General features: G+C 31.4%; 2 protein-coding genes across 2 annotated transcripts; both read right to left on the reverse strand.

The window, feature by feature from the left end:
- Nucleotides 1-268: 268 nt before the first annotated feature.
- Nucleotides 269-1,808, reverse strand: LOC140176255 (uncharacterized). The gene is made up of 4 exons (XM_072206195.1): nucleotides 1,657-1,808; nucleotides 1,081-1,561; nucleotides 521-669; nucleotides 269-440 (listed from the first exon to the last, which is right to left on the reverse strand). Exons 1-4 carry the CDS (start codon nucleotides 1,806-1,808, stop codon nucleotides 269-271), a joined length of 954 nt encoding a protein of 317 aa, XP_072062296.1.
- Nucleotides 1,809-8,317: 6,509 nt separating this feature from the next.
- LOC112723096 (protein DETOXIFICATION 55) lies at nucleotides 8,318-10,296 on the reverse strand. The gene is made up of 2 exons (XM_025774338.3): nucleotides 10,090-10,296; nucleotides 8,318-9,982 (listed from the first exon to the last, which is right to left on the reverse strand). The coding sequence occupies exons 1-2, from the start codon at nucleotides 10,147-10,149 to the stop codon at nucleotides 8,516-8,518; spliced, it is 1,527 nt and encodes a 508-aa protein (XP_025630123.1). The 5' UTR covers nucleotides 10,150-10,296; the 3' UTR covers nucleotides 8,318-8,515.
- Nucleotides 10,297-16,354: the final 6,058 nt, after the last annotated feature.

Here is a 16,354-nt window from a genome sequence, read left to right on the forward strand (position 1 = left end):
AGATAGCATCCAAATAGGTAGTGTGAGGAGAAGACATGTATTGGCTTAGCTTATTCACAACAAAGTAAATATCGGGTCTTGAAATAGTGAAGTAAAGCAACCTGCCAATCAACCTCCTATATTGTCTTGCATCCTCGAGCAAATCTCCATCAGTGACAATAAGTTTTATGTTTGGATCCAAGAGTATAGAGGCAGGTTTACAATCCAAAAAATCAGTGTTTTCAAGCAAAGAAAGGGCATAATTTCATTGAGACAAATAAATGCCTTCCTAAGATTTTGCTATCTCCAATCCAAGAAAATACTTCAAGAGGCCAAGCACCTTGAGTTTGAAAACACCTTGCAAAGTTTGCTGAGTTTGGGTGACTACATCATCAAGTTTACTAGCAACAATGATGTCGTCGACATATACAAGCACCATGACAAGTGAATCACTTGTTCCTCTATGAATAGAGAATAATCCGATTTTGACTAAGTGAAACTAGCACTAAGCAAAGCAGTGGAGAACTTAGTAAAGCATTACCTCGAAGCCTGTTTCAAGCAATAAATTGACCTGTTTAGTTTGCATGCAAGCTTCTCCCCCTGCTCCCCCTTGCTGGGATATCCTTGAGGTAATTGCATATACACTTCTTTATCAAGATCACCATTCAAGAAGGCATTATTAATGTCCGGCTGTAACAATTTTCAATTCTTCACAGCAACAACAGCAAGGAGTAATCAAACAGTAGTGAGTTTGGTAACGGGTGAAAAAGTATTCTTATAGTCTACACTAGCTTATTGAGTGTTTTCTCTAGCAACCAAATGAGCTTTGCATCTGTCAACTGATGCATCTTGCTTGCGCTTCACCTTTAAATCCATCGACAACTAATGCAATGTTTCTCGATCAGAAGTGGAACCACCTCCCATGTACGGTTATTCTCCATAGCTTGTAATTCCTTAGCCATACCATGTTCCATTGAGGATACTTGGCAGCTTGGTGATAAAATTGGGGTTCATAGAAATCAGAAACTTGTATACAATAATTCTTGTATGTTAGACTCAATCTCTCATAAGAACAAAAATGTAACATTAGAAAGGATTCACCACATTGTTGTAATGGTAGTCTGCAAGATAAGTAGGCGCCCTATGGAGTCTCTGGCTTCGTCTCAACGGCTGTGGAGTCTCAACTAGTGGTTGTGTCACAATAAGAACGAGTGTAACAAGAGCAAAGGGTTGAGGTGTGTTAAGAGAAACTTCAAGTGGCTTACGAAGGATATGATCATCAAAAGGATCAGGTAAGGAAGAATCAGTGCTACCAAGCTTGAAGGAAAAATTCAATTTGCGAAAAATCACATCTCTTGAAATAAAGAACTTTCTATTCTTGAGATCATATTTGTACCCTTTGTAACCTCTCGGGTAGCCAAGAAAAACTGCTGGAATGGCTCTTGGTGAGAACTTGTTTCTAGAATAAGGCAAAGTCAAAGCATAGACAAGGTATCCGAACACCTTCAAGTCTTCATATGTGGGTGTCTTATTGTAAAGTAATTGGTAAGGAAACTTCCATCTAAGAATAGAGGAGCGGGATCTATTGATAAAAAAAGTACACATTCACTCCAAAAATAAATTGAAATACCTGATTGATAATACAAGCACATTGCCATATTCAAAAGGAGTTGATACTTCCGTTCCACCATCGAGTTTTGTTGTGGTCGCTCAACACAACTGAATTGGTGGAGAGAACCTCTTGATTTTAGAAAATCAGTAAGAGACAACTCAGGTGCATTGTCGGACCGAATCTTCTTAATCACATAGCCAAGCTGAGTGAGAGCCATTGCAAAAAAATTTTCAATGATGGTAGCAGCATCAGATTTGGCTTTCAACAAATAAATTCAGGTATATCGGCTATGATCATCTACCAAAGTAAGAAAATACCACTCCCCCAAATGTGTAGCAACATGGTAAGGACCCCAAGTATCGCAATATATCAATGAAAAGCATTTGGACTCCTGATTATTGTTGGAAACAAATGGCAATTGTTTTTGCTTGGACAAAGGGCATATGTCACACAATGAATTTTCATTAGAATTTGAAGAATTACAATTCAAAGGCAAATGCTGTAAAACATGAAAAGCAAGGTGGCCTAATCTATGATGCCACAATTTTGCACTTATTGCATTACAAGAATCAGAAATGGCTAACGTATTATCACAATTGGCATTATTACATGATGGTTCATTAACATTGACACCTTTAGTCATAGAAACTGGTGTATTTGTGTGTGTAAACATACAATCCGTAATTCAATTATCTTTCTTAATCATCTTGGAGTTTAGGAGGTCCTGAATCACAAAATCAACATCAGAAAGAAGAACATAAAAATGCTGCTTTAGCAATAAGGAACTCATTGAAATCATATTCATACAATACTTCGATGAGCGTGAGAGTTTGAGATAAGAAAATAGAACCAGAAGTAAGTATAGGTATGCGAGTATAATTAGGGAGAACCACAAACTTATTTGCAATTCAAATTAAAGGTTTGGAATTGTCCAAATTATAGGTCACATGGCAAGTAGCAATCAGAATCTAAGATCCAAGATTTAACTCTAAGTGTGGAAATTAAAGCGACAGAGAAGAGTTTACCTTCCCCTACACTTGAAGCTTCAACAGTGATAATAGTGGGCATTTTGGATGGAACTTGTGCAGAGAAGAGTGACATTAATTGTTGATATTGTTGAAAAGTAAGCTGAAGAGGAATGTCCTGACTTGTGTCCACATGGTTAACCCGAATTATGGCTGGACTTTGCTTTTTCTAATTAAGTGGATAACCATGCAACTTGTAGCATTTGCCCTTGGTGTGGTCGAGTAAACTGTAGTGAGCACATATCAGCTTATCTTTCTTCCCTTGCCAGATCTTATAGTTGCATTATGTGTTCTTCACAGCAAAAGCCAGTTGCGTCTCATTACTTGTTGGAGGAGCAAGAGTTTGTCCTCGTTGCTGCTCTTCTTAAACGATTAACAAGAAAACTTCAAAGATGCTAGGCAAAGGCTTCATTAACAGAATTTGGCTCTGAACTTGATGGTACACATCATTCAATCCCATGAAGAATAAGAGAACATATTCCTCATCAGTATGAGCTAAAAATTCACGAGCACTGCCACAATTACAGCATACTGAAGGTCAAAAATGGCATAATTCCTCCCACACACATTTTAGCTTAGTAAAAAATTGAGAGACAGAGAGAGAATCTTGTTTCAGATTGATTAACTCTTTTCGAAGTTCATGGATTCGAGGACCGTTCTTTTGCTGAAGTCGGTGACCTAGATCTATCCAAATCTCATGAGCAAAACCAGCAAAGATCAAGCTCGATACGATCTCCTTGAAAACAGAATTGAGAATCCAGGTGCTGACGATGTCGTTCAGACGACGCTAGCGGAGCTTGGAAGAATGAGATGCACCGTCCTCAGGTGGCGAAATCGTGCTGCCAACGAATCCAAGCTTGTTTTTTTCATTGAGCGTCATTTTCATCGATCTCTTTCATGAAGGATAATTGTCATCGGTGAGCACTTGCATGACCAAGGCAAGGTTTGGTTGATCGGAAGAATGGAGCAGAAAAGGATCGGCTTCATCGATCGCCGCCATTGCAGAAAAAAATTTTGAGGTTGGAGAGAAGGGAGAAAAGAAGAAATAGAAGAAGAGGAAAGGAAGGTTCGAGAAAGAGAGAAGAGAATCAGAAAAGAATGTAGAGAGTATGAGAAATTCTTCTGATACCATGTTAGAACCAGAATTGGTATTGAAAAAAATGATTTTCTGCAACTGCTTTATTAGCTTGGATATGAAATATATATACACATACCGACTCATCTCAACAAACCACTAACAAAACCTAATAGAAAAGATTCCTCTCTAAATAAGGCTAACTAACTAACCGCAGTAAATAAATAACAATCATAACAAGCAAAGCAAGATATCAGCTAAACCTACATTAATTTTTTAGAATCAACCTATAATAACGTTTTTCTTTTTAATTTTATCCTTCTTTCATGTACTACTTTCTTCCCATATTTTTTCATCATCATACACTCATTTTCTCCATCCTTCTAACATAGCTTAAATCCACCCCACAACTTTGGTCGAGTGTTGCACCACCGTACCATCCCACTGCACCACCTTCACTCTCATTATTACTACTCGACCATTCTACCTTTCCACCACCACATTTCACCACTTTACGCTCTCCCTCAATGTAGCATCCCTTCATTATCGTCATCAACATTAATATTAACAAAATCACACCTTTTTAACCTACCACGATCCTTCATTGTCACCGTTATATCGTCACGCCACCTTCACTCTCCCTCTTCCAAATCTTACCTTTTCTTGATTTTAATTTTAATTTTTTATTGATTTCTCATTGTTCTCTGTTGTATATTATTTTGTTGTTGTTAATAATAATTTTGTGTGGAATTAAGGCTGAATTTATGATGGGGGAGCACAAGGTTTTGAGTTATGACGGTGAGAGAGAAAATGGCAAAGGCTTCAATGAGAGAGAGAGAGAGAGAGGGGGCGTCGTGGTTATAGGTGATATGGTGGGTGTATTCTAGGGTGAGGGGGAGGGGTGGGCTAATGCAGTGCTAGTGGTGTAGTGAGTGGTGGGTGCTGAAAAGCTCGTGGCGAGGATGAGATGACAATAGTGACTGGTGGGTACAATGGAAAGAAATATGTATGTGTAATGATGTTGGTGTTGGTGATAATATGATGATGGTTGTTGTAGAGATAGGGATAAAATTGGATAGAAAAATGTTGACTAAAAAAATTAACAGTAAGAGTAAAAGAAGGTTTAGGGAACAAACTCTATATACAGCTAAACAATTAACTTCTCAAAAAATTATTATTTTAAAATTTTAAAAACTAGTTTTGCACTAAAAAAACACGCATCCTCCGATCCCCATCACCACTATTCTCCTTTTTCTCTGCCTCTCTTCTTCTTTTTTTCTGTGCCTCGCCCTCCATATTTTTCCTCCTCCTCCTCTTCTAGATCACCTTTAAAAGTTCTTGTACAACAATGATTTTAGGTGTTTCTTTTATTATATTTTGGATATTTTTTTGTTAAATTTTAAATTTTTTTTACAATAATTTTAGATTTTTTTTAATTTAATTTTAGATGTTTCTTTTTTTTGTTTTGGATGTTTTTTTAATCAAGAAACATAAGAAAAAACCATACATAACAATCATCAACATCTAAAAATTCTGAAAAAATAACATCCAAAATCATAAACAAAATAATATCCAAAACCGATGAAGTGATGGTGTCGTATTCCTTTGAAACAGCGTGCTCAAGAGCACGACAAAAAGGTTAACCACGTCAGAAAAAGATACATAAAAGAGAAAAAATGCGCGGTGGAAGAAAGCAAAAACACAGCAGAAAGAATTGAACGTATGACAGAAAGAAGTAAGAGTGCAGTGGAGAAAAATACATACACAGTAAAAGGAGGCTTATTTTTTTGGAAAGAGAGAGGGAAAAAAGATGTAAGAGAGACTTTTTTTTTTTTTTGAGGAGCGGGAGGGAAGAAAGATGTGGGAGAAGGAAGTGAAGTGATTAGAATTTTAGATGGTTTTTGTTTTTTTACTGTAATAGTAAAATTAATTTTTTGAAATAACATACTATTTTTGGTGTTTTCTAGATTTTTTTAACAACCTACTTAATAATTGGCTGATATTCTATTTAAGTATCTAGCACGATTGAATAAGAGTAAAATTAAAACTTATAAAAAATATTAAAGATAATATTAAAATTAATTAAGCGTTAAGAATATTTTTAAAATTTTTTAAAAATTTTAAAAATAAAAAATATACTTTATTTTTATTATATTATTTTGATGGACTCATTTCGTTATTATTTTTTTTTAATTCTTTTTTCAACATAATTTCATTAATTAGAAATACAGACCGAATCCAATACATACATGATACATGTCAAACCTACAAATTTAGCTAATAAAAATTATATAAAAATAAAGCATAGGGTCTAGAATGATTCATAACCAAACAATATTATTGTATTAGATAAATTCTAATAATATATTAGAATTAAAATTAAATAAATTTAATTTAATTTTAAAAATTAATTCATAAAATAAAAGATATTTTATACTTGTAAAATATTTAAAAATTTAATAAAAACATTCATTTGTTATCAAAATACGCAAGAAATTCTCATTAATCACGATACTAAATATTAAAATATTTTACACAAAGCATTAAGAAATTTAGTAAAAATGATATCGTTAAAGAAAATTATAAATAGACAATAAAAATATTAAATAATGTGAGTAATAGATATATTAAATGTTCATTTTACTAAATATATATTGATAGTTATTTTAATATTAAAATTTAAATAAATAATTTAAAAATATAATATATTTTTATTTAATTAGTAGTTATTTATATTGTTCAAAAAAATCATTTATTAGATAAGATAATCCTATCGTTAAATATAGTATGAAAACACACCGGCAGACCGGCTCCTTCCCTCTTTCTATATGGAAACATAATTTTGAAAAAAAAAAATATATATATATATATATAGAATAAAAAAATCTAAAAATGCAATTTCAAAACTTAATGCACACACTTCTCATTCAGGGTTAGTTATTTGAGAAAAACCGTTACATGTCGCTTTCCTATCGATACTTTTTGTGCCAAACTTGTTCGCATATGACTAAATATCTAATCTGATCTATTCAAATGGAAGTGAAAGCTGGGAAGTGGGAAGGGACGTGCCACTAAAGAGATTACTTGTTCAAAGTATATATAAAAAGAAAATCTCAAGATATATATTGAGATCATTATTGATTATAACTTGCATATAATTGTCATGAAAGACACTTCTTATGTTTAGATTTTTCATATCATAAATGAAAGTACCATAATGACATTCCTTTTACCATGTGTTTCGGCACATGCATGCTTTCCAAACACATGCTTCCACATGTTTTTGTGAATGTCAATTCTATCATACTTATAAGTTGATATTTAATTTTTGTTTAATTTATTTTTATAATAAATTTTAAATAATTAAAAATGATTTATTTTTATTATTTTAAAATTAAATATTAATTTTTAATTTTTATAACAAGCTAGATACTAACTTTTAAATATTATAACGATCATCTAATATGAATAAGATCGATAATAATAATAAAAAGAAACTCAAAAAGTATATATATACATCCTACTTGTTTCCAACGAGCTACGAGGTTAAAAACAAAATAATATAACGGAATTATCCGCTGTTGGGACATCATTATTTTTAATATTATTCCATCTAAAATATTAGAAAAATATATATATTGGGTAGTATTTTTATATTTTAACACGAAATATTTTCATCAAATTAAAAGTATTATTCATCACCAACGCAACAGTGATCATTAACTTAATCTTCTTCTTTTGATGATGAGATTACCCATAATGTGGCCTACTCATTATTTATACACTAAAGATTTATCATAAAAGAATGATATTTGAACTCAAACCTTTACATTATTTACGGTATAGATATCACAATCTTATTCATTGATTTTATATAAGGATTAAATTTATTTATATACCCATATTGCAAATTAAAATTGAATTTGACTGAGATTGCAGTGTCTTTATGTACTTTAAACTCACCATTTTGGATTCTAAGTTTAGTTGTTGTGTATTGTTTAATCACAAATAATTGTGTTTAATTAATTCGTAACCCGCACGTATTTAATTCAACAGGTTTTCATTGTCATTGCATTTATAAAGCCCGAGAGAGCTTCATTGGATGTATATAATAAAAGTGGGTTATGCTACCTATATACTAAAATTAGCCACCAAAATCAGTTATCAGTATAAAATACACATTGAAAATAAATTAAACCACATATGTATTTATACACAAATATATTAGTAGCTGATTTTAGTGGCTGATTTTGGTGTACAAATAATATTTTTCAATTAAACCAAATGATGTGTAAAAAGAAAAAAATGATCATCAATTTCTTAGGGTTAACCAATACGATTGAGGAGATAAAAAACCCTACTATTACAATTATGTAAAATCATGTGGTGAACGAACCATCTAAATATCTAGCTAGCTAGAGTTACCAAACCTTGCATGGATCCGGAGAAGCATCAAGGTGAAAAAGAAAGCGACAATAAGATGGTTGTAATTTATCATTAAAAAAAAATAGAAAATCATTAAAATTTATTATTTTTAATTATCAACATAATTTTTTTAATTTAATAATCCAACCACATATTTTAATTTATACTTTTAAATATTAACGATTAATTAATAATAAAAAATAATAAATTCTTGTACTCTTCTAACCTTCTTCTCATGAAAAAAATATATGCACAAACTATCATAACGAACAAAAAAAAAAAAACAATAATATGAAGTCATCACTTACCCTCTGAAGCTTTTAATAATTATAAGAAAGCATAGCATGCATGCTTTTCGATGGGTACACGTATGAATGTATATATTGTTGCAATTGCAGGTTATTGGGGGTTGAGAAAGACAACACCTTCTTCACATTTGAGTGTTTGATCCTCTTCTTCTTCTGCACGTGATGATAACAAGCTGTGACTCTTTCCGACCAAGATTTTGGCTTTCAAAGACTCACTCTCCCAATCTGTTTTATAAACCACAACAAGAATCGAAACCACACACGCCATTTGCGCTGCTAGAAGCCCATAACACAAACCCACCATTCCCATTCCCAATACGAACGCCAATACTATCGCCACCGGTGCTCCCACCATGTAAAACGAGCAGAAGTTTATGGCTGCTCCCACACCCGGTCTTGCACTCCCTCTCAATATTCCGCAACAAGTCGTTTGCGGACAGTTTGCCAGCTCACACACTCCGATTATCGGCAACACAACCATTGTTAGCTCCACAACCTCCCTATCATCCGTGAACACTCTGCTCCATCTCTCTCTCCCTACTGTGGTCCAGAGCAACCCCAAGATCGAGCTTGTCAGTGATAGCCCTATGGCTACCACTGTCGACAAGCTCGCCCTTTCGGGTTGCCCTGCTCCGAGTTTGTTGCCAACCCTCGTGGATGCAGACGCGCTGAGCGCCGTCGGCAGAGTGTACAAAAGAGATGTCGTTTGTATCACTATGCCGGCGGTGGCGAGCGATGCACGAGGGTTGTAAAGGTAGCCTGCCATGATTGTCATGAATTCGTACCACCACCATTCCAAGCACACAGCGAGACAACTCTGTATGGAGAACTTGAGTAGCATGGCCCATTCCTTGATGAAGTTAAGCGTGGCGTCTCCAACATGGTGTGCTCCCTTAATCAGTGGCAGGGCTAGAGATAATTCTTGGGAGACAGAGGTGTAGTACATGTAGAGAAGGAGGAAGAAGAGAGTGTTGAAGTTGGCAAGGAAGGATGATATGGCGATTCCGGCGACGCCAAGGTGAAGCTTGAAGGTCAAAAGAATGATGATGGGAACGTGGAGGAGAATAGCAAGTAAGGTGCACCACATTAATGGCCATGTTGTCCCTTTGCTACGGAGGTAAATGCGAAGAGGGTGGAGGAGGCTGTTGGCAAGGAGGTCAGGGATGGCGAAGCGGCAATATATGCTTGCGACACGTGTTATGTTGGGGTTCTGGTGAAGGCAGAGCATGAAGGGTTCGAGGTTGAGCCACAAGAGAGAGATGGGGAGAGAGAAGAGCAAGAGCATAAGGATTGTCCTTTGTAAAGTGATAGACAGTAATGAGAAGTTTCTAGAACCAAAGGCTTGGGTGCAGAGCGGTTCCATGCCCATGGCTAGACCGGAGAGAACCGAGTAACCGGTTATGTTGGTGAACCCAATTGCCAAAGCTCCAGCGGCTAACTCCAGGCTTCCCAATTTTCCCATGCAAACCACTAAGCTCATGTTCTTCAGGTAACCAACCAGGCTCATGGCTAATATTGGGAACCCTATGTCGGTTATTCTCTTTATTTCCTCCAATACCTAATAATAATAATAATAAATAAATAAATTAGTTAAGAAAAATATTATTATTATTATTATTATTATTATTATTATGTGTACGCTAAAATTGTTGGATAATAATGTACCTCGGAAATTGTCGGGTATGATGATGTGTTCTGAAGAGGGTTCTGCTCTCGATTAACCATGTTAAGGAAGGGAAGGGTAAAATGGGGATTTGAATTGGTTTCTGGACGAATTGCACACGAAGTGAGGAGCGGGGACCAGGATGGAATGATGAGAGAAGAGAGTGGGGGTGTGTGTGTGAGAAGTGAGCGAAGGGACCTTTTTATAAGATTTTGAGGTGCTTCGTTACGTATGTATGTACCATTCTTAGCATCATATATTAAATAAAGTCTATTGTACATATCATCTCCGTTATTTTTCTTATCTTTTACCTTTTGTTACATCTTAATATTCTCTAGATCCTCACTTTTATGTACATGTGTAACAAACAAAAATAATAGACAACATATAATATCATCTCAAAAGACTATGAATATATAAAAAATTATTAGAGTCTACACACATACATCTATATATATAGGACTGTTGTGGCCACTTTTATAGGACATGCTTGGACTTATGAATTATGTATACCAAAAGTTTATTCAGAATCATTATAACAAAAAGAAAAGTCACATTTATTATAATAACAAGGCACAAAAATAATTTGTTGCTAGATATTTATTGCCACTACTACACACACATATATGGAGGACTAATGTGAATTGAGACTAAAATTCAAGACATTTTTCTATATACCAGTGATTATTGTATTAGTAAGATTATCGATGTTATATTTATTTAAATATTTTTTTTCCATAAAAAAGATTAAAAAAAAAAAAAGAGAAAAGGGGGTTGGATACTACATGGCGAATAATTAAGGTAGTCCAAAGTGTGATATAGGGAATACTAATAATACCGTAACAATAATAAACACAAAGACTTTGTTTAAACCGTGTGAGATATATATACACATTGATTAAATTGATACCCCACATCTCACTTCTTTTGGATCGGACTTTGTCATTTTTTTAAATATGTAGAAGCATAGGCACCATCTCTACCCGATTGATAAAAATAAAAAAGCTGCATATATATATATATGCTGCATGCTTTATACCAGAAATTTGATTTTATCATCAAAGAGATCAAAAAGCTACTAGCTCTATACTTATTAGTGAGCATGTGTGTGAAATGAGACTTAGCTTTGGCCATTGTATAGCGTTACTCAGATCATGTTTGGTGTATTTTGGGTTCTCATGCATTGCAATTACAAATAACGACACGTATTCTCCCTACTTTGCCTAAATGTTTCTACTTCCAATACCAATAGCAACATACATATGCTTCGTTACGTTTTACCGCTCACCGTTCTTATAATTTAGGTTTAGTTTTTATAATTTTATTAAATTTTTAATTAAATTTTTATATTTTTTAAATTGAGTTTTTTTATATTATTTTTAATTTTATAATTAGATCATTTTCATATAAAAATTATTAAAACTAACGGAATATTTCTCTCAAAATATATGCGTACAAAAATTTAGTTAAATTTTTAATTATGAATATCTTTAATTTATTAAAAAATATTCAGTTAACTATAATATTTTTTATATTAAAAAATACTTAATTATAAAATTAAAAATAGTGTAGAAATTTAATTAAAAAATAAAAAATAAAAAATAAAAATTTAATTAAAAATTTGATAAAATTATAAAGATCAACAGAATAATTAAACTCATAATTTATTACTATATATTTTATTTCTTTTTGAATTTTGAGATATAAAATCTTTTGATTTAAAGGTTCTTGGTATTTTATTTTAGAGGATGATTGTTTAAAGTATGAAAGAATGTAAAGAAGAACTTTGGGGTGAAATGTAGTTTAATTAAAAAAACATGTAAAGTTAATCAATTAAAGATGTTAGGCCTCTGTGTGTGTGTTTTATTCTCTAAATACACACACCTACTAGCTATAAAGACATATATTGTATCGTATTATGAATATGACAGAGAAACTAATTTAGTTAAAGTGATTTACACAAAAAATTAGTAAAATCACTTATGATTATTATCATTATAGTAAAAACGTAGTGGTAGATAGTGAAATAGAAATAGAATTGACAAATAACAAAATTAAAATATGCATGCCAATGTGTATAACTACACGCCAATTTATGCATCTTTTGAATTTGTTGACCATGTTCATCATCATCATCCTCCAACTTGCTTCAAATTAGGTTTACATGCATGCATATGTACTTTCAAATTTCATAATAATAACGAAAAATCCATATAGTATTAATTATTGATTATCCTTTATGTTAATCAACACTACTTTAGTAATTGATTCAAAATGTAATACCTTGAATAATCACTGTTATATATGGTCCAATAATGTTTTTAACTGTATTTTTGACATAATTGAACTATAAAATATATCATATTTTTTCAAAAGATATATTATATATTAATACTTATATTAGATATATATTAGAAAATTTAATTTGATTTAAGTGTGTGTATATATATATATATATATATATATATATATATATAAGAAGTTATTAGAGCTAAAAGTTATTAATTATTCTATAATTGTGTTAAGGAAAGGAGATAGAGCACAAACCTAACAGGTATGACATGTTAATTTTACATATTAACCGTTATGTGTAAGTTGTTGTCGCGCTTATGCGGAACCGTGCATGTGCAGTGTGGTTACACTACACCAAATGGCCGGGAAGATATCCTCATCAACACACTGCAACTGAAATATTCGTTGAATATATAGCTAAATATGTTATCTTTAATATATTGTATCTAAATTTGAATTTTGATAATAATCAAATAATAGTAGATAAAATCTTTATGTGTAGTGTATATGAGTATGTAATGTTATGTCTAAAATTGAGAATTATTTAATTTATCTGAAAAAAAAATTGTGATCCTCCACTCTAAATAAATAAATAATCTTGTGTTATTTAATTTGAATCATATTTTGGAGAGAATGAAATCCAAGATCTATATATATTTGGCACCAGAGCTCGGTCCAAATAATAATGATGTGAATTAGCATTATTATATCATGTTCTGCCAAGGAAGAAATGGATAGATCGTGTTATATAGCATGTCCAAGTGCCACCCCCTTCCCCAAATGGAATTTGAATAATAAATATAATAATAATATAGTTCCCCATATCCTCGAGTCTAATCATATATCTTAACTATTGGAAACAAATTCAATACAATTGATGAAAAAAGAAAATATTATAATTTAGAACAACCGACAAGAGCAATGAATATCACTTAACACTTGAATCCAATCGCTCATCACTTATTAAAGATAGATATATATATCTCAACGGTAATCAGTTACAATATTACAGATGCACCTATCAGATTATTTTTTTTCATCTAAAGAGAAATTAATTGACTAACGACTGTCTAGTAGTTAGAGATCCATATATTATTAAACGGGATTTAAAGATTGTGATAGCTTTCCTCCTTTCCATATATATGGGTGGCGTCTTGCTTAGCTTCGTGAGTTCCCTTTTTTTATATTTGAGAAACTTTTTTTTTATTCATTCTTTTTATGCGTATGTATTTGTTATTTTATCGAATAGCATAATATGAACTGTGATAATAAGTATATATATTTAGCATAATATGAACTGTGATAATAAGTATATGTATTTAGGTCAATTCTATGATGCTTATGAGTTGCTGGCTAAATTTTGTATAGAAGAATGCTAGGATCAGTAACTTTTGTGATTTGTAACCATCAAATAGCTATCAATGATGGTTTTAATGGTGTAAGATTGGTGTGAGATTTTATCCAAAGACTTACTTTTCTTTGCTGGTTATATGTTGGCCAGAATTTAACAAAGTTATTGACCCTGGACTTTTTCTTTTGCCTAACTTACCTTTTGTAGTAAGTTTTGATTTTTTAAAAATTATTTATTGTTATATCTTTTAAATTAAATATTATTTTTTAATTTTTTTTAATAAATAGGCACCACCTTTTAAGCACCATAGCATTCACTATATATTTATCGATTATATGTTACGTGAATATAAAAATTTATTACTAAAATTAATTATTAATATAAAATATATATTAAAATATAAAATAATTAAATAACATATATTTATACATAAATATATAATAACTGATTTTAATAGTTAATTTTATTGTAAAAATATTTTTTTTGTATATTTATATATATTGTTATTGTTACGCTTATTAGCTTTACGAGATATAACTTGTCTTTTCAATTAAACAAAATTTATTCTTACTTCCACGAATGAAGTATATAGAAGAGTACATGAATGTGGTAATTACAAAAGACATTTCGACGTATAAATTAGTTAAATAGAATATATATTAATAAAGTATAATATCAAGAAAATGTTTCATTATCTTTTATTATTCAAAATCTGAGTTTCAATAGGTTTTTTACTGGCTAAATTACCAATTTGTTAATCTTTAGTTATTGAGTTAGAGATAAACAATCATAATGATGATGATATCTTTACTGAATTATATAACATATAAATGTTTATTTAAAAATATTCATTAATTATACCTGAATTATAATGACCTGATCAATTATAAAAATGTTGCACGATTTTCCCTTATTTATTTTGACAAAGCAATTAGTTGGTACTAAGAATAACATGAACTTGGCGTCCAACCAGATTGGAGCAAGAGATGATAAGTAAATCCCTCTAACCAACCGAAAAAGGTGCCATGTTTGTACAAGTGTGTTTGAGTGATTTTAATGGAGTGAGTGAAATAAATGAGCTATATATGGAGCTAGGGACACCCTTTCCTTAAAGAGGAATGGCATAAAACTATTGTTTTAGATGATGATGATTGTTATTATTAATGTTTTTTTTTTTAAAAAAAACAATAATGATCTAAATACTATCATATTTATGACATTAATTATAAATATAACTTCTTATTTTCTTGGTTGAAACATACTTGATGGCTTCACTATAGACAATATAGTCATCCCAAACGCAGATAATTCAGAAGGCATTCAAAATAAACTATAAAGATTTTTGTGGAACTTGTGTGTGGCAATAAAATCATTAGTGTGTCTTTTTTATCCATTTAATTTTTTTAAAAAAATAATTTTATAATATATTATATAAAAAAATGTTTTTAACAAGAAAATTTATCCATACATAAATAATTATTATTAAAATAAATTAGCACATTAAAAATTACTATATCTAGCAGATTATTTCTTAAAATATTTTTAACAAAATATTTTTTTGTTCATAGAACATATATGTAAAATGAAGTGATGTCTAGGTAGACAAAAAAAAAACAGCCAGAACTTGCCTTATTTAGTATTAATTAATTGTCGCAACCATTAATGAATGCTAAATAAGGCAAGTTATGACTGTTTTTTGCTGATTTTCTTTGGTTACCAAACATTTCCGGTAGGAAAAGTATGAGAAGCCAATGGAATACTTGTACAATGTGTACAATAGAGGTTTATAGAGTATTAGAGATATAACCATTAGTGTTACCTTTTCCCATCAGCTGAAGCTTTTGGGATGAATGGTATCATGATATGGTATTAGAGCGCTAGATCCGAAAGGTCAAAAGCTTTATTTGTTATTATTATTCCTAAACTCTATAACCAATTACTATCCGCCTAACTGAGATTTGCAAGATGACCATAACTTGTTTCATACCAACAATCTCCGTGGAATCGACCCTTACTCACGTAAGGTATTACTTGGACGACCTAGTGCACTTGCTGGTTAGTTTTGCGAATTTGTGAGAAATAGTAATATTGACATTGACATACACAAATTCGTGCACAAAGTTTTTGACGCCATTGCCAGGGGGAGTACGAGCAACAAATTTTACATTTGAATAACAATTTCGCCACACCAAGTTTTTGGAGTTAGTAACTATTGATTAAGAAATAATACATATAATAATTTTATAAATATAGAGTACTAGAAGTAAGAATATAAAAATATAAAATATGAAATGTAACTTGTAGAATTGATAGATCTTTTTTGTTGAAAAATAAAAAAATATTAAATTGATGAATAACATTGATGATATAAGTGTTTGGTTATTAAGTTACAATAATAAACATACAATTAAATTATAACTCATGATGAACAATCAAATCGAGTTAAAACTCATCATGGATCAAGATGCATGTTTCATGTGATAATCACACGCACATTATCTCTGATATATGCCCAATAATCTTAAAGTCTAAACGATATTGTTTGTGCCTTTATTATTCCCTTCAAGGCAGCACCTAAACCAATTGTTCTAGCTACGACTTTTTCTTCATGTAGTGATGATGAC

The sequence above is a fragment of the Arachis hypogaea genome, chromosome 11, assembly GCF_003086295.3.
Source record: "Arachis hypogaea cultivar Tifrunner chromosome 11, arahy.Tifrunner.gnm2.J5K5, whole genome shotgun sequence".
NCBI lineage: Eukaryota > Viridiplantae > Streptophyta > Magnoliopsida > Fabales > Fabaceae > Arachis > Arachis hypogaea.